General features: G+C 36.0%; 2 protein-coding genes across 23 annotated transcripts in view; one reads left to right on the forward strand and one right to left on the reverse strand.

Moving 5' to 3' along the window:
• The window catches only part of ACVR2A (activin A receptor type 2A), an 81,453-nt gene extending 76,265 nt beyond the window's left edge, over positions 1 to 5,188 (forward strand). For both annotated transcript variants that reach the window (XM_059166786.1, XM_059166787.1), the window contains 2 exons: positions 3,063 to 3,193; positions 4,317 to 5,188. In XM_059166786.1, the coding sequence (XP_059022769.1) occupies positions 3,063 to 3,193; positions 4,317 to 4,511 (326 nt within the window). In that variant the 3' untranslated portion in view covers positions 4,512 to 5,188. The remainder of the gene's footprint in view (positions 1 to 3,062; positions 3,194 to 4,316) is intronic.
• Positions 1 to 19,527, reverse strand: part of ORC4 (origin recognition complex subunit 4) — a 107,571-nt gene that overhangs the window by 11,671 nt on the left and 76,373 nt on the right. For 18 of the 21 annotated variants that reach the window (XM_059166804.1, XM_059166794.1, XM_059166792.1 and 15 more), the window contains 4 exons: positions 14,439 to 14,547; positions 13,464 to 13,559; positions 13,314 to 13,381; positions 10,529 to 10,980 (listed from right to left, as the gene is read on the reverse strand). In XM_059166804.1, coding sequence (XP_059022787.1) covers positions 10,792 to 10,980; positions 13,314 to 13,381; positions 13,464 to 13,559; positions 14,439 to 14,547 — 462 coding nt within the window. In that variant the 3' untranslated portion in view covers positions 10,529 to 10,791. Of the gene's footprint in view, positions 1 to 890; positions 9,427 to 10,528; positions 10,981 to 13,313; positions 13,382 to 13,463; positions 13,560 to 14,438; positions 14,548 to 19,527 lie in introns of those variants that run through there. The other 3 variants (XR_009351841.1, XR_009351842.1, XM_059166801.1) reach the window with 3 other exon arrangements.

Here is a 19,527-nt window from a genome sequence, read left to right on the forward strand (position 1 = left end):
ATACATGAAAAGGGATGATTACACTTAAAAGGTAATATTTCAAAGTACAAAAAAATTTTTTTAAGTAGACTCCCAAGAGGTAGTGGTTTAAAGAGAATTCAGGAGGCAAGGGATAGGGGCAGGCTGGAGAGGGAAGGTATGGGCATCTTTACCACTGCCAGGTGTTCTGTGCTAGGCACTTCACATACCTTTAGCTGGTTTCCTAAGACTCCTTTGGAGGTAGTTATTAGTTTTATATAGGTGCAATTTGAAGTTCAAATTTTAAGTAGTAGAAATTAAGCAGATTGCTAATATTAGCTTTAGGGTGGTAAATGGTGAAACCTAGATTTCAAACTCTGATCCAAATGTAGGGATATGGCTGCTACTTTGTGGGTCCTGCAGGTCCTACCTGCCCCCAGGTTGCAAAAGTCAACTCTTTTGGCAACAGGAGGTAAATGAAGGATTGGGGGATTTTCCTTCCCAGGACACTCAAGGCTAAGTCTCTTCATCACTCCCATGATGTCCACATACACTTAACCAGACTGAATGTACAGCCCATCCTCCATGACACAAAATGGAGCATGCCTTTGGATATACCACAGGTTACTTTCTGCCTCCTCAATGCCTTAAAAGTCTGAGCTGATGTATAGAGGCTGTTATGAATGCTAGTTATATTCTCTCACACCTTGGTTCTAAAGGATTCTTACTCTTTGTTTTTGTTATGTAAATCCTTGTTTAAGTCCTGTAAATATTTGCACGGATCGATTGATTATAAGCTTGTATACTGTTCCTGGTGTTAACAAAATTATAGTGTGCTAGGTACACTTCTCCGAAGGTCTCCATTCTCTTCACTTGTGTTACAGCACTTTTTTTTGGACGTGAAAAATATAAAGCAGACATCTCAACAAATGTAAATTAGCTTGATCCTTTTTAAAAAAAATTTATAATTACCTAAAAACTTCCTGCAGATTGTGAAAAGACCTTAAAAGAAATTGTTTAGTATATTTAAGCCAACTTAACATGTATTTATAAGAATACTTTGTTTTCTGAGTACTGTAATGGTGTCTCAGTGTAGGACAGACTACCTCTGTCTGGTACATGAAATTTGATTTGGGGCACTATGGTTTTCAAGGGAATTTAGTAGAGAGTGGTCAGGAATGGACAGCCATTCGTTCTTCTGAGATTGGGAGTTTGGCATGGAGTGGATCCAGACCCAAGAAAGTCTGAAGCAGTTTCACTCAAAGTGGAAGATAAAGTACATTATGTGCATTTATGGAAGCAGAAATCGGTCAGATGGCAGATGTTATAGGAAAATGTATTTTATAAAAACTTTAATAATATGGACTCTCCAGAACCAACCACTGGATATGGTGTCGTGGGGATATATACGAGACCCTGCCCTTAAGCAATGTATAGTTTAATTACAGCGATAAAATACATCCTGGACAATTGACTCTAGATTAAGGTTAGTGTGAATTGTCTAGTTCTGTGTGTAGTATTCATTAGTATTAGATATTCCGTAAGTTATTCTGGACGAATATAATACTTGAAGAATATTGAGAGGGTTATGGGAGTTTAGAGGAGTGAAAAATGCTTTGTTTTGTATTTTTGCATTTGTGGTAGAGCGGTTATCAGGGAAGTTTTTATGAAAAGTGAAAAAGGACAGGTATTGGTATTTCTGAAATGCTTTGCATGTGCTGTGAAATACTTGCAGAGTCGGGAATTTCTGACCCTTAAGGCAGAAACTGGGGCAGGAGGGGACAGTGTGAACATTGCTAAAGTGAGTACTTTAAAATTTGTTGATGGCAAAGTTCAGTGATTCTCACACTTTAAAGTGTACTAAACTCCTGATCAAGTTCATATTCTGACTCAGTAGGCCTGGGTTAGGGCCTGATACTTAAATTTCTTGCAGGCTGGTAGTCAGTGCCATTGCTGCTGAGCAATTTTGAGTAGCAGGAGTTAAACAGATGCTTTAGAATGTCACTGGAAGTGCTAAAGCAGAGATGGACTATCCAGGCCATCAAGGATTCTTCCATTTAGAAAGAGTAGAGTTACATGTCCTCCTTCATGACTCATAATTTATCATTTATATCCCATCCAGGAGTAGGAGTATCTGTGCAAGGTTTAGGTCTGTATACAGGCCCTTTATATGAAATTGGTCTCTAGTGAGTGGTTTCTGTCAAGGGGAGACCGTACAGTGATTGAAAACACAGACTTCAGCGGCAGAGATGGATTCAAATTCCAACTCTACCACTTAACAACTGTTCTGTCCTTGTGCAAATTATGCAACTTTTCTGAGCTTCTTTACTATCTGTAAAATAGAGGTAATGTCACCTTCACTCTGTGGAGGTGTAAAATGGGAGGAAATAGTGTATGTAAAGTTCCTAGTCAGGGTAAGTGCTTATTAAGTATTAGTATTAACTCACAACTGCATTTTCCTATTTGAGTATGCCTAAGAAAAAAGGAACCATTTATTTTGGTGAATAAGTTTTGTCTGTGAAGACCTATTCTGAAGGCTTATTGGGAACCCTGTATGGAGTATGCTTGTGATTTTTTTAAAGGACTATTTTTGGCAGCTTTTGTGAGGGCAAGGAGTTGTAACTCTGAGGTATGTAATTCCTCATGCAGAGCTTGTAGAGGGTAAAGATGTGTCACAGGATAAAGATGGTTCTAAGAGATTAACCCCCAAATTGTCAGATAAAATCACCACTGTTTACAGCCTGATTTGAATTGTGGGAAGTACTTAAAGGGATATTATAGCCTAGATTTGCAAATATTGTTGATTCCCTGTGGTCCTATATATGTATGGAGATAGGCAGTTCTCATAGAGCAGATGAGAAAGCTCCTTACGCAAACTTAGCAGGCTTATGTGCCAAATTGTAGAGTTTTTGATTTCTCTTAAATTAGCATTTGGGTCATACTGTAGTAGAAGTAGTTGAGAGTGTGTTTTTCTCCTGTCATTATATACCATTTAACAGTTGGGAAAAGGTGATACAGAGTATGTTTCAGAAGGGTTGTTCAAGCTTGGAAGTCAGTAAGATTTGAATTAAAATGGTTTTGTTTCCCCCCCTCACCCATTTCAGGACCTGTAGATGAATACATGTTGCCATTCGAGGAGGAAATTGGCCAGCATCCATCTCTTGAAGACATGCAGGAAGTTGTTGTGCATAAAAAAAAGAGGCCTGTTTTAAGAGATTATTGGCAGAAACATGCTGTAAGTTACAGTTAGCTTTTCATTTGAAATTCCAATAAAATGCTTTTCAGAGGAATGATTTCTATCTCTGCACACTTCTCTTCTGGGACGATTTTTCTGGAGAGGTTATCTTCATACAGGATATTCTGTCTAGAGTTCTATAAACAATAGAATTTTAGGGCTAGGGGCGCCTGGGTGGCTCAGTGGGTTAAAGCCTCTGCTTTTGGCTCAGGTCATGATCTCAGGCGCTCTGCTCAGTGGGGAGCCTGCTTCCTCCTCTCTCTTTCTTTGCCTGCCTCTCTCCCTACTTGTGATCTATGTCTGTCAAATAAATAAATAAAATCTTAAAAAAAAAAAAAAAGAATTTTAGGGTTATAAGGGAAGATGGTGAAGTCCTAAAACCTAAGGGGCTGACAGTACTATGGTCTTGTGTTTGTCTCGTTTGGAAATCTTCCCAAGGAAAGGAGTACCTGGCTCTGATCATGTCGATAGGTGGGTGACTTTGATGATCACCAGCTTCCCATAAGATGCTATTTTTAAAGTAAAGCAGTTTTCTGCTTTCCTTGTTTTTGATTTGGGATTGGAATTTGTTGAGGTTCTTAGGAATGCTCTTAAAACTAGAGACTTAGGTAAGTGAAGAATGGAACACTATTGCCCTGGTTATTTTGGTCCAAATATAACCGGAAACATGGATTAAAACCAGGTAAAGAATCTTAAGGATGCTTTTCTAACCCTTTCTTTTTTTTCTTTTCTATTTAACTGCAAGACAGAAATGCTGGTATTAACTAAGAAAACAATAGAAATTGGTTAAAAAACAAATTTAGCTTTGGCTTTGAGTCCAGATCAAGGGTTAGCATTGAACTGACCTGGTTTATATGGGGATTTGGGGAATTAAAAAAATTTTACTATCTCCTATGACAGTCTCAGAAGTTTGGAAGCTATAGGAATTCTGATTTTTCTTAATGCTTTTCTTCCATTTCCTACATACAATAGATATCCATAAGTGAATGCTGACATATAACATCTAACTTGGCTAATCTTGGAACCTGACTCACAGAAATACCAGTTTCTTTATGGACATTTTATTGTTTCCTAATAGAAAACAAAATCGGCTGTGGTGTTTGAGTATGTTTTTCCTTTTTAGGGAATGGCAATGCTCTGTGAAACAATAGAAGAATGTTGGGATCACGATGCAGAAGCCAGGTTATCAGCTGGATGTGTAGGTGAAAGAATCACTCAGATGCAAAGACTAACAAATATCATTACCACAGAGGACATTGTAACAGTGGTCACAATGGTGACAAACGTTGACTTTCCTCCCAAAGAATCTAGTCTATGATGGTTGCACCATGTGTACACAGTGTGAAACAGGACTCTGAGCTGGAGCTGCTAAGCTAACGAAACTGCTTACAGTTAATTTTCTGTGAGAAATGAGTAGGAGGTCTCTTGGACATGTCAAAAAGAAGACCCTCACGTTTAAAAATGTGGCTCTGGGAGACTTACGGCATTGCCTGCAGAAGAGATGTGAAGGACAAGAGACTTGGAAAAGCTGCAGACTCTATAAAGAAACTTTTGAAAAAGTGTACATGAAGAACGTAGCCCTCTCCAAATCAAGGATATTTTGGACCTGGCTAATCAAGTGTTTGAAAACTGACATCAGATTTCTTAATGTCTGTCAGAAGACACTAATTCCTTAAATGAACTACTGCTATTTTTTTTTAAATCAAAAACTTTTCATTTCAGATTTTAAAAAGGGTAACTTGTTTTTATTGCATTTGCTGTTGTGTTTCTATAAATGACTATTGTAATGCCAATATGACACAGCTTGTGAATGTTTAGTGTGCTGCTGTTCTGTGTACATAAACAAAGTCATCAAAGTGGGGTACAGTAAAGAGGCTTCCAAGCATTACTTTAACCTCCCTCAACAAGGTATACCTCAGTTCCACGGTTGCTAAATTATAAAATTGAAAACACTAACAAAATTTGAATAATAAATTGATCCATGTTTTGTAACAAGGTATTACAAATTCACTGTGTTATTTAAGAAAAAAAGGTAAGCTATGCTTAGTGCCAACACTAAGTGGCCATTCATAAAGCAGTGTTTTAGCTTTTTTTGTGCTAGCTTGTAATTTAAGGAAAAAAAGTGCTGTTTTTTGCAATGAAAAAAAGATGTCATTTTCCCCTTCTTCCCATGTTTTAGAGCTTCATCTTCTATCCAGTTCCCAAATTATTGCATACTTATCTAAGGTTTTTTTTTTTTTTCTCTTTTAAAGGTGTGCTGTGTTTGGGGAATATTTGAAAATTTAAAGCATGATTTAAATTTTTTAAAGTGAGCTATGACACTGGAAAGCTCTTCATTTTTATTCTTTTAAAATAGATTTTTTTTCCTATTTATATATGTAAAATTGTAGTGTATTTCTTTTCACCAAACAGTGTGTGGGACATTCTTAATCACTATTTAAGGATCACCTCAGGAAGTGTCATTATCCAGAATTCCTCACTCTCTGCTTTGAGACTTGTAACTTTATCACTATATTTCTGCTTGGTGCCATCTTGTTAGAGTAATATTTGATGTCTGTGATATGTAAAGAATTATCCTAGGATAGAGGTTTTAAATTTTAAGCACAGATTTCAGATGTTACTGCTTTAAAACAAATCAGGGATAACAAGTTAAACTTAAAAACTTAAAATATGCAATGACATTTAGAGGTAACCGATGTTGATATAGGTAATATAGCCTAGCCTCCTCCCGCAAATTGCTTTCAGAAACAACAATGATTTTTAGGATAGTTCATGCCTTATCCTTGATAAGAAAGTGGAATTGATGGTAGGTAGGTGCCAAAGTGCTTTTCAAAACAATATTGCATCAGAATATAATTGGATTGTTCCTCAAATTTATATAGGCCAAAGTAAAACAGTTAATTTCCTGAATTTCTATTTTATTTTATTTCTGACCAATAAATAGCCAGTATTACACTATGTACTTTAGTCAGGTCATTTTAAAATCCATACATTGATTTTATAAAAGAACTTTTTACATGTCACTGTCAGGAGCTCACTGTGAATGTATTATCTTCAAATGGCTATTTAACCACACAGTACACTACATTTTACATATAATGTGCACTTAATCTCTGGGAATAATAAATTATATTATTTATAAATAATGCATAGGTCAACAGACTCTAAAGCAGGGAGGAAAGAAGAGTAACAGCATTGTTGTCTGTGTGCCACACACCATGCAGAACTTTGTGCTCTTGGGTCTCATATGTACCCAAGTTTTCACTGTATTCCTAAGAATTCCCTTTTCAATGTTAAGTTCACCTCTTTATTTCAAAAAGGACCTGACATCTTAATGATTTGGTTTAACTTCCACTTTGAAACTAATCAAGATGGGAAACTGACAATGTTCACACATGGAAATTGTTAATCTCCTAAAGACGAAGTTCTACCTGTTCTAAACATTTAATCTCATTTTTAAAAGCAAGAAAAAAATCAAAACAAAAACAAGAAGTATTATGATGAATGTTTGGCTTATGTGAGCACTAGTGATAAATTTTATAAGATCAGTTATTCAAAAGATAGTTTTCTCTTCATGTTAGAAAAAATTTTTAGAAATCCTGGGTATTGTACTTAACTCTAGCTAACCAACTTTAAGACTTGTATCCTTTTGAAAACTGTATTAATAGAAAAACACTTTTTATAAGCAGTAAAATAAGAATGTTCCAATGACTACCTGTCCTGATACCTAGTCTTGTTAAAACTTTCATTTGCAGGGCATTTTCATGTTTGGTTTACAGTCAGCGTAGAGTGGGCAAGCTTACAAAAAGTTTGAGCTAGGGATACTGAAAAAAGAAAGATCAAAGAATGAGAAAAACGATGACTTCTTTGTTTGGGGGTGAACTGAGACCCCAATAATTTTTTCCTCATGTGTATGGTGCTCCTTATGATTCGTCTTGTATTTTGCCTTTCTGATACCCATCAGAACTGCTGCTCTAACTTCCACTCTTTACCTTGCCCAAATCTCCATGTAAGGAATGCTTTATGATCAACTGCCATAGGACTGATGGATTAACCAGTGTTTGGCTTTATTCGAAGTCTTTGCCCTGCACAGCTCTTGTATGTATTTTAGATGCTAGGAAGTTTTTAGCATGTGAAGTGTGACTCTTGTTTGAATGTTTATTACAGGTACCTTGTGAATTCCAGAACAGAGACTGTGCCTCAAAATTGTTGGTCCCATGAACCTGTACTATCTTTCATGGTGATGTTTTGAAAATATAATCAGGAGAAAAACCCAACAAGTTTGGAATTTAAAAAGAGAATCATCTACATAAAATTTAAAAAGAACCTTTTTCTTCTTCCTTTCCTCAATCCTAAGTAACAGCTACATTTAAGTAAAATGCAGGCAGGTAGGGGAAAAAAATACCCTGACCAGATGATAAGTTTAAGTGGAATTAAACTTACTATTTTAAAAAAAAATGCTTCCCCACAAATATTTTCCAGTTTCTCTTTTTTACCTTTTTAAAAAATTACTTTTTAGAAACATTTGGTATAATGTGCATAAAATTATTTACTGATTTATGGGCAAAATGATACAAGTAGCATCTTGATTGAACATCATTTACCTCAGATATTCAACCAGCAGTACATTTTTTACGCAGTCTCAATCCATATCCTATTTGTTACCTCTCAAAATATTGGTAAGCAATTATTTTAGCTTTACTCTGTAATTCTTGTCAGTGTTTTGGGCACAGGTTGTTGTACTACTGTCAAATTGTACTTGCTATTTTTTTCTGCAAGTATTTAACAAAAAGCTAAAAAAAAAAAAAAAAGCCCCTAAAACTCCACCTTGAATAAGTGATTGTTAAATATTGTACAATAAAATGTATGCTATCCCCATTCCATCCTCGAGTTAAATAAAAAAATGAATATGGTATATGATTTGCTTATGCAGTTTTTCTTCAGCTATACATTTTTCTTCAAGAGTGGAACAGTAGCTTTGTTATTTACGGTGAGGCTCACACATTGCGATATGGAAGAATGGGGATAGTGGTGAAAGTCTGTAAAGGGTTGGCGTTTCCCCCCTTTACTACCCAAGACTGTATTCACAAAGTATGTATGTTAGTCTTGCCAGTTGTAGGAAACCAGAGGCCAACAGGCATTAGTTATCTTCTTTTCATAGGGAACTAGAAAGATGTGGCTTAGGAAATAGTCATCAAAGATACAAACCCCACTTCCTAAGGATGTTAACTAATTTACTAACTCAATGGAAGAATTCTGGTATTTTTCACTTAGGGTGATCAGTAAGAGCAATTGTTAAGGAAGCTAGCTTTCATTTATATTTTTAATGTTGCCAAGGCTTTTGTTTATCCTGTGGCTTTTAAAAGAGGGGACGGAAAGCCCCACGGTGGGAGCTGTGTTACAGTTCACACCAATGGGATTCTCTATATTTTAAGGTAAAGGTGAAGGAAAGAACAACGCTTAACAGTGGTTTAAAAGAACCTGCACTGGCTTCTAAATCACGTGAAAATGAAAGCTGTGGTGGAATATACAATGAATCTATACTGAAAGACTGAAATCTCTTTCCACAGCATGTTCTGCAAAATGGATTCTTTGGGAAGTTAATACATAGTATATACTCAACATACATAGCATTAAGATACTGTATGTTTGGACCAGCAAGTTTTAATTCCTCAGAGCCATTCACATGCATGAGCACATGGACTAGAGAAGAAGATCCTGTTTTGGACAAGGTACTTGGAGGGGTCACATGAGTCAAAACTGCCCTGAAGCCTCTAACACTGTTTTGCTAACCCTTTTTCTAATTTAAGAATTGTTTCAATGAAAATGAAAACCCACCCTGCTACTTATAGTTTTACAATCTCTATATTGGGTGTTGATGGATCTTCTGCAGGTCTTTTATAACCAGGAAGGCAGATGAGAGCTTTCAGCCTCTTAGTGGCAATCTTAGGCTAGTGAATTACAATCCTGAAATCAAGTTCTTTAGATACTTTCACAGTGAGTGCATTTAAAACAGATAATACTTCCTTAAAATGGCTCAGAAATATTTTTTAGAGAGAAAACTTAAGCTCATGTGTAAAATCCTTGCTTCTAAGTATTCTGGCAAAATATCCCCTAAAATCTGTCGACTATTGCATAGAACCAGTATGCAAGCCTTACCTTTACTGAAACACTGCTGAAAAGTAAATGACAGTGATCTGAAGACTTAGAAGGCAGGGAAAGAACAGCTACATCTGCAAAAAAATAGGTTGAACTGAAGAGCTACTTTTTACACACAGAAATGTTATAGTCCATTCTATACCTGACACTTCTTAAAAAACCTGGTAAATAATTTCTTAGAGCATACTTTAAAAAAAAGTATGGCAAGAACCTGTTAAGGAATTTAAACTCTTGACAGTGGGGCTTTGGTGTCAGTCAAACCTGAGTTGAATTCCAGAGTGTGTCAGTCATTCTCTACCTGTGTGATTCTGAACACTGCCACTAGTATGTCAGTTTTTTTCTCAACTGTAAATATCAGTCCCTGAATATCACAGGGCACTTGATAGTTAAAAGGATTATGAAATATACAAGGACAGGGACTGTCTTTTAAAAACAATATACAATCAAATGTTCTTAAATAAATGAAGTCACTAACACTTAGAAAATACTTATTAAATTTCATTTTAAACCTGGACTCCTAAATAGTTCCTGGACTCCTAAATTTATAAGGTGAGCATTTCTATTTCTACATTGCCTTTAGGGATTTACAATTTTTGATACAAGTAAGTTTAGTCAATAGTGCCATACACTTACCATTAATTGCGGGAATGTTTTTCCAGGCATTTCCTAAAGTCCCTGTTAAAAAGACAAATTCTGATCCTTTGGGCCTGTGACAGGCCCAAGAATTTGCCTTTTAAAAAAATAAATAAAAAAATAAACCAGCATTTCACGAAATCTTTAATGAAATGGAAAAAATTTGCCTTTTAAAAAATTCTACAAGGGATTCTTCTATAGGTGATAAGATTAAGTACCACCTTTTGAGAAGCCTGGAAGAAATTCATATTCAAACTTTCACCTTTTTTTTCTGTGTGAACTATCTCCTGGCCAAACTGGTCAGTCTCCTGAACTAAAAGACCTGGGTCTGGGATAGAATCCAGAATCTCCACGGATAGGAAAAAAACAAAACAAATGTGGCACCTCCCAGTGGACCAAAAGACTGCTCAGTACACCTCAACTCTTACCACGGTTTCTTTACCGCTTGAGGATTTGTAAAGACACTAGGTTGCTGTGTTGAAATGAACTCTTCAAATATACTGCATAAATACTTGACAAGTGTTAAATAAGCATATGGTTCACTCCCTAAAACAGTCACATTTATTTCTTTGAACTGCTACTTACAACATAATCTAAAATCACTGAAATTATAAATCATGTAACTGCTCATGATTCAAAGGCATGACACAGCCAAGACACTACATGTGTAACAGTCTCCCATAAATACAAAAATACATGTTTATAAATATAAGAAAATGAAATAACATATCTTGTTAAAGGACAATAGCTTTGACTTCCTTACAGAAGTATGCCTGAAACTTTGTAACTGAAACCACCGGTTATATTCATAACCAGCTTAGTGAGGATGTTGCCCATTGCCTAACATCTGTAGGACAGTTGGGGTATTTCTGCAAAGCATTCATAATTTGAGTATTATCCAAAAGTAGTTTCATCAGCTGGTACTCTCTCTGTGTATTTACCGAAGTCCTTTCCACGGGCCTTATTAATTCTAATTGTTGTAAGTGTTCAAACGCCTGGAAAATGAAAGAAATAGTTTCGGTTGAATAGGGGAAGTAAAACAGTAACATTAATCCAGAGATCAATTAGGGTTGCTGTTAACTGTAAAACAGAGTGCCAGGAAACAAAACTTAACAGAAATCAGTAGGGATCAAAAAGAACTCTCATCAACCTCATAAGAACTTCATCAGTCTATCAGGTTAAGCAGTATCAATATACAGTTATCTGTCCCTGCATTGTTGAATGTGAACAGGGCAAACTCTAATTCAGTCTACTTAATATGGTTTTTCTTCCAATCCTCATTCTGTACCATATCACCTGCTCATACTTAAGGGAAGGGCTCCTAGTTCTCTCTATAAAAACTGAACAACTAGTAAGACCAGTACTTTTAACTAATTATCTAGGTGATTCAAATTTGCCTTTACAATCTCTTTCTAGGTTTTTTTTTTTTCTCTTTCTAGTTTTGTAAGACTTTGCTATACAGAAGTTTAATGCAGCTGCAAAAAAAGCTAGAGGCAGAAAAACCTCTAGGAGTACACCAAGCCTGTTTGGCCAACCCTATAAATAAATGATTCAGCGGAGTGGTATCGGCATGAAGGAAAGAAAACAGGCTCCTTTTTCCCTAAGAAGTCTGCAGAGCATGCCACAACCTGTCAAAAATTCCCACCCCCCTTAAAAAGGGTTGTTTATGGTCTCCTCTCACCTCTAATATTCATGTACTATGTCTTTTCTAACCCTGATTATTGTTTTAGGTATTTTATTAGCGTATCTTTTTGATACCAAGGAAACCATTCAATCATGACATAGTAAGCATTAAAATATTGACACAGTGAAATAGATTCTGGAGCTTTCTATTCTAACAACCACACTGTAAAAAATATCACTGGAATATATTCTTTATGTATCATAAAAAGTCTGATGAAAAGAAATAGACACCATTCATTTCTAAAAATGAGAAAATACTAGAGGAATACTGAAGCTTCAGGTATTATTGGGGCAGAATAGAACTGAAATTTAAAATATTTCTAGGCAGCAAAATATTTTAAAATACAGAATGACCAGGTACAAAATACAAATTACTCAAGAATTTAAATGTTCATGTAAACCTTTGTATTCATACAACCTCCACAAACTATGACTATCAGACAGACATGGACATTAGGAAGGGGAAAAAAAACTTCAGTAGGATAAATACTTTCTCTGTTGTTCTGAAGAAAGGGTAATGCCCTGTACTCACATGTTTTATTTGGTACAAGAAACAGAATTCTGACCTCTAAGGCCTATAAAGGATGATAAAGGACTTCTGGGTCCACAGCTGGAGGGGAGGGAAGGGAAGGAGTAGGAGAATGAAGCGGGGAGGAAGGGAAGGGAAGGGAAAGAGAGAAAGAGAAAAACAGAGGAAGTGGGAGAGGAAGGAAAGGAAAGATGTTTTTCCCTAGCAAGTCCTCCAGAGCTGCGCAGTCCAGTAAGGTAACCACAGAGGGCTACTATTATTCGTGTAACTTGATTTTTAATTTTATTTAAGTTTATCAATTATTAAGTTTAACTTAAAATTTGATACTCGAATCATTTAGAAAATTTTAAGTTAGTGGAACAACTGAGAAGGTACATCTACTTCAGCTACAAATTTTATGAAATCTAAAGAGCAAGTAATTCCAATGAATACTTAGTGAATTAAGTTAAGTATAGACACATGAAATTTCAAAAAATACAAAAGAAAATGAATTATTTCATTGATAATTTTCTGTATCAATTATAGATTAAAATGTTTCTGGTGTATTAGGCCAAATAAAAATTATCATTAAAGTTAACTTTGCCTTTTTAAACTTTTTTGCTGGTACTAGAAAATCCAAAATTATACTATGTGGCTCATATATTTCTAGTGGACAATGGTACACTCTAAAGAAGTTCCTCAAGTTTTAAAACTCATGACTTAACCAACCCCTTATAACACTTTATATGTCCTCACTAGCCCATATTTTATCTTTTAGTTTTTTAATGGTTAATATCTGCATTTTTTTTCTTTTTTACTGCTACGATTATAAAGCCAACCCCTGGGTTGTAAAGGGACAGGATTTTATTGATGAACTGCGATGTATAGTTCTTTGTATAATGCAGTGCTACAAACAGACAGTAGAGGGCAGTATACTTCCACAAACTGGGAAATATCAGGCTGGCTTAGAATTATTCAAACATTTTGAGATTAATTTTTGTCTATCATACAAATAAATTTCTATGATAAATACCTAATGTTTCAAAGTTAGTAAGAGTTCAAATATGACATATACAATCAAACTGGATGTAAAAATCTACCTGTATTCAGAAAAATAACAGTCAACTTAAATCTTACCTTCATGACAACAGGTTTTTCAAAATTATAAACAGAATGGGCTTTCCTTTGAACAAACTTCTGAAACTCTGGACAGAAAGCAGTAACAACATTAACACCTTCAAACAGGCAGTGATGTAGAGGCAGAAAGAAACCAAAGTTTCATCTCACCATTATAGACCATTTGAAAATTAAAGGGCTCCTCTTCATAGATGTCATTTAAATGTTTCATTGCTATAATAAGACAGATTTCCAAGACTGACAGACCTATACAGTAAAAGGAAAACAAATTATGAGCTGTATGTTAACTTACTGATCCATAAGATTGAAATAACTGTCCTCCAAAGAGAATGATAAAGTGAAAGACCATTGTTCTGAGGGGTGGCAGGAGATCAAGACATCCCCCTGGTTCAAATTATCTTTCAGTCACTATTACTTATACAATCCTAAGCAAACTGCTCAACCTTCCTGGGCTTAGCTTTCATATAAGCAAACTAAGAATCTTCTTAAGCTTACAGAGATGTTATAAGGATTAGAGAGAGTATTATCAAGCACTGATCACATGGCTCATAATAAACATAAACTGACACTTCAACTGTGTACTTTATATATTTTTAAAAACTTTATTTATTTGAGAAAGAGAGAGAGAAGACCAGACTCCCCACTGAGCAGAGAGCCCGACCCAGGGCTCTTGAGATCATGACCTGAGCTGAAGGCAAACACTTAAGAGAATGAGTCACCCAGGTGCCCCTGCAATTATGTACTTTAAATCACATGGGGTCCTTGACTATTCATAGAAACCCTGAACACCTGGAGATTGTAATTACATTTTTTTTCTAAAATAAGAAAATTCATTAGATTCTTCAAAGGGAGAGTGAACCTTCAATGCTAAGGATCTCTAGTGGCACCCAATGCAATGTGAACACCTGCAATACAAGTCTTAGCTGGACTTCCAATGTAACAAGGCAGGGAGAGCATCAGTATTCTTCCACTTTAAATGGGAATCATAATACTTTTTGTAGGGCTTAATTAAAGGCTACATGGACTTAAAAGTAGTCTGTATTATACCCAATGTTAAGTATAATTTTGAAAAATTCCATTATGTTAACTTAAATTTATAAAAAACTAATTAAACAGGCATCTCACCATGTACAATATTTGCTTTAGAGTCCATGCTACACAACTGGTTTGCCTCCATCAGATCTGCTGCAGTCATAAATGGGTGTGATGTTGTTACACGATTTAAAGCAAGCATCTAGGGAAATGTGGATCAAAAAAACATTTACATGTTTACTTAGGCATTCTGGAGATATTACTGAACAAAACTTCTTAATTTGGAGTCTATTCTTATGGGAGACTTAATATTAATGCTTGGGAAAGGTATTCTCACACTTGGCTCTAATATAGTGTTCCAGTACATATGTCATATAGGTCTATAAATGTAAAGCATAAAAAAAAAGTTCTTGCTGCTCTACCTCTTCCTACTTGTGTATCTTACTTACAACTCCTCAAAAGAAAACACTTAAAAAGGAGTAGAGCAAGAAGAGATCAAAAATATGTAAGAATGCTGTTCAAAGGTTATTTTGATTTCACAGGAAAATGGAGTAGGGAAGTTACCTGAGCTCATTTTCTCCCACAGACACAAGAATGCAACTACATACAAAGCAACTCTGAGAATGCTCTGAAAACTAGCAGCGTAGGAGTGTGAGAGTGTGTGTGTGTGTGTGTGTGTCTGTACGCGCGCGCGCGCGTGTGTGTATGTATGCAGCTGAAGATATTTTAAAAAGCCACACTGAGAAGGGTAAAAAGAGGCAGAGATATGGTTGGGGTAGGAACCATACACCGAGTGCAGCGATCCACAGCGGAAGGTGTGGAGGTCCTTCCTGAGGAGTGAGGGGTTCAGATCCCACACTGGGCACCCTCTGCCTTGGTTATCTGTACCAGGAAGACAAGTCCCTATAATGCATGGCTTCAAAAAATCAGAGGGGCTTAATTCTGGGAGAGTCAGAGGGACTATAGGAAATGGAGACTCTATTCTCATAGGGCACATACACAATTTCAATTGCTCAGAGGCAAGTTTGAAAAACACCTGGGCCATATGGGAAGGTATACTTGACTAAGGCATACATAGTGCTGGAGGGACAAGTATCTGTAGGGGCTTTCTTTGAAAATGGAAGTGCTGGCAGCACTACTTTTCTTCTTTTCCTTCAGGAAAGTTAGTTAGATGCTTGTAAGAGACAGTTGTGACACTATTCATCTATCTCATTAGGACCACTATTCATGCCAGGGGAAATTCCCCTGTGGAACTGCACTGTATTAATCTAGGTAGGTATTCTTCCAAGTAAGTCCTACCCAAGGGAAGGGGAACCAACCCTACCCACCAGCAAGCACACAAGAGTCTTGGTGGGATCTCACAATGAGCCACAGAGAGGCTACTCCCACCCATCTGCCCTGAGCAGCCACAGCCGGGTCTCTCAGATACCTGGACTGGGACCAGCTCCACACACTGGTGTGCCTCGAATAGTTGTGCTGCCATTTGGGTCAGGAACCAGCCCTGACAAATGTGCCCTCAGCAGTCAGGGCCCAGTGACAAGAGATGTGCAAGCAACCCACATAAAACAGCCCTAAAGCTCCAGATTCTAGTGACCCGAAAGGATTGTACTTCTGGGCTCCAGACGATGCCTTCTACATAAGATCAAGAGATGCAGCTACCTAATATAAACAAACACTACATCAGACAAAATGAGGAGACAGAAGAGTATGTTCCAAATGAAAAAGACAAAACTTCAGAAAAAAAACTAACCAATGGAGTTATGTAAGCAATCTGCCTGATGAAGATGTCAAAATAATGGTCATAAAGATAATCATCAAACTTGGGAGACAAGTGGATGAACTTAGAACAAGCAGATGAATTTAGTAAGAACTTCAATAAAGAGGTAAGAAATATAAAAAAGAATCAGTCACAGCTTAAGAATACAGTAAGTGAAATGAATAAATGATTAAAAGAAGAATGGATGAGCAATCTGGAAGACAAAGTAATGGAAAGGACCCAAGTTGTATGGCAAAGAGGAAAAATAATTTAAAAAATGAGAATATGTTAAGGGACCACTAGGACAACATCAAGCATGCTGACGTTCACATTCCAGAGGTCCCAGAAGAAGAAAGAGAGTAAGGGGAAGAAAACTTATTTGAAGAAATGATAGCTGAAAACTTCCCTAATCTGGGGAAGGAAATAGACATTCAGGTCCAGGAAGTACAGGAAGCCTCAAAGAAGACAAATCCAAGGTCTATATGCATGATACATAATATTCAAAGTGCTGAAAGGAAAAAACCTACAACCAAGAATATTCTATATAGGAAGATTATTATTCAGAATTAGAGAAAAAGTTTCCAAGATAAAGTTTAAGAAATTCGTCACCACTGAACCAGCCTTACAAGAAATGTTAAGAACTTCTTTAAGCAAAAAAGAAAAGGCCCTAAGAGGAAATTTAAAAATTACTAAAGAAAAATTTCATTGGTAAAAGCAAATATACAGTAAAAGGAGGAGAGCAATCAATTATAAAGCTTGTAGGAAGATTAAAAACTAATAAAATCAGCTATATCTTAGTTAAGGTATATCCTAAGTAAAAAGATGTAAAATGTGAGATCAAACACATCAAGTGTGAGAGTGGGAGAAGAGTAAACATTTAGTGCTTTTAAAATGATTTTCGTTTGTTTCTTAGGCTCAATGCCCAGTGTGGAGCCCAATGAAGGGCTTGAACTCATAACCCTAAAATAGAGACCTGCCCCGGGATCTAGAGTTGGACATTTAACCAACTGAGCCACCCAGGTGCCCCTAAAATGCTTTTGATTTTAAGCAACTACCAACTTAAAATAGATTGCTAACATACAGTTGAACCTCATGGTAACCACAAACCAATTTAAAAGAGGTACACAAAAAATAAAGAGAAAGGAATCCAAACATAATACTAAAGAAAGTCATAAAATCATAAGACAAGAGAGCAAGAGAAAAAAGGCACATGAAAGAACTACAAAAACAAACAAATAAAACGCAAGGGCAATAAGTACATACCTATCAATAACCACTTTTAATATCAACAGACTAAGTGCTCCAATCAAAAGGCATAAGGTTGCTGAACAGATTAAAAAAATAAGACCCATCTACATGCTGCCTACACAAGACTCACTTCAGGCCTAAGGATACATACACAATGAAAGTGAAATGATGGAAAAAGCCCATGCAAATGAGGGGGGGAAAAAAGGCCAGGGTAGCAATGCTTATACCAGACAAAAAACCCAAACAAACAAGGACTGTAATAAGACACAAAGAAGAACATCATATAAAGGGATCAATCCACTAAGAGACTACAATGACTGTAAATACATATGCACCCAACACAGAAGCACCTAAATATATAAAGCAAATATTAACAGACACAAAGGGAGAAACTGACCAAATACTATAATTTTATAATTATAATTACAATTACATATTAATTACAATTTAACAGCCCTTACATCAATAGATTATCCAGTCAGAAAATCAGTAAGGAAACGCCAGCCTTAACAGACTTAGCCAGATGGATTCAGCAGATAGCTACAGATCATTCCATCCAAAAACACTACCAAAAGCATTCCTGTCAAGTGTATGTAGAATATTCTCCAGGACAGGTTACACGTTAGGCCAGAAAACAAGTCTCAATAAATTTAGTTAAGAATGAAATTATATAAAACATCTTTTCTGAGTACAATGGTATGAAACAGGAAATCAATCACAAGAAAAAAAAAGGAAAAAACCATGAACATTTGAGACTAACCAACATTTATAGACAAAACAACATTTGGAGACTAAACAACATAATGAGTTAACAAAGAAATCAAAGAGATAACAAAAAACTACATGGTGGCAAATGAGAATGTTAACACAGTGTTCTAAAAATCTTTGGGACAGAAAAAAGCAGTTTGAAGAAGAAAGTTTATAGCAATACAGGTCTACCTCTAGATACAAGAAAAATCTTGAGTTAAGAATTGAATGTTACATTTAAAAGAACCAGAAAAAGAACAAAGCCTAAAAAGCCAGTACAAGGGAGGAAGAAGTAAAGATCAGAATGAAAACAAATGAAAGAGAGATTTAGAAAAAAACAAAAACAAAAACCAACAACAGAAAAGGCATCAATGAAAAGAGCTGGTTGTTTGAAAAGATAAACAAATTTGATAAACCTTTAGAGAGATTCATCAAGATAAAAAGAGGACTCAAATCAGAAATAAAAGAGAAGTTACAACTGACACTAAAGAAATACAAAGGATTATAAGATCTAAGAGACTACTGTGAAAATTTATACACCAACAAACTGGGCAACCCACAAGAAATGGATAAATTCCTAGAAACATACAATCTTCCAAGACTGAATCAGGAAGAAAGAGAAAATATGAACTATGACTAACAAAACTGAAACAGTAACTTAAAAACTCCCATGGGGCGCCCTGGGTGGTACAGTGGATTAAGCTTTCAACTCTTGGTTTCCACTCAGATTGTGATCTTAGGGTCCGGAGATCAAGTCCTTGTTGTGCTCCCTGCTCAGTGTGGTCTGCTTGAGATCCTCTCTCCTCTGCCCCTCTCACTCATGCTTGCACTCTCTCTCAAATAAATAAACCATTAAAAATTTATAAAAAACTCCTAAGAAATAAAATTCTAGGACCAGATGAATCCTCCTAAATATTGAGTTGATTGATACCTTTACATCTCAAACTATTCCAAAAAATGGAAAAGGAAGGAATGGTTATGAGGCCAGCATTAACCTGATACCAAAACCACTACAAAAACAGAAAATTACAGGCCAATATTCCCAATGAACACAGGTACAAATATCTTCAACAAAATATTAGCAAACTGAATACAATACATCAAAAGGTTCACTCATCATGATCAAGTGGGATTTATCCCAGGGAAGCAATGACGGTTCATTATCCACAAATCAATCAGCACGATGCACCACATTAACAAAATGAAGCATAAAAATCATATAATCATCACAACAGATGCAGAAAAGTTTGGCAAAATCCAATATCCATTCATGATAAAAGCACTTAGCTAAGTTATATAGAGGGAACATACCTCAATAAAATAAAGTCCACCCACACAAGAAAATCCACAGGCAGCATCATAAAAGCTGAAAGCTTCTCCTTAAAGGTCAGGAACAAGACAAAGAATGCAGACTCTCACACTTTTAATCAA

This window comes from Mustela lutreola, chromosome 3 (assembly GCF_030435805.1).
Source record: "Mustela lutreola isolate mMusLut2 chromosome 3, mMusLut2.pri, whole genome shotgun sequence".
Classification (NCBI taxonomy): Eukaryota; Metazoa; Chordata; class Mammalia; order Carnivora; family Mustelidae; genus Mustela; species Mustela lutreola.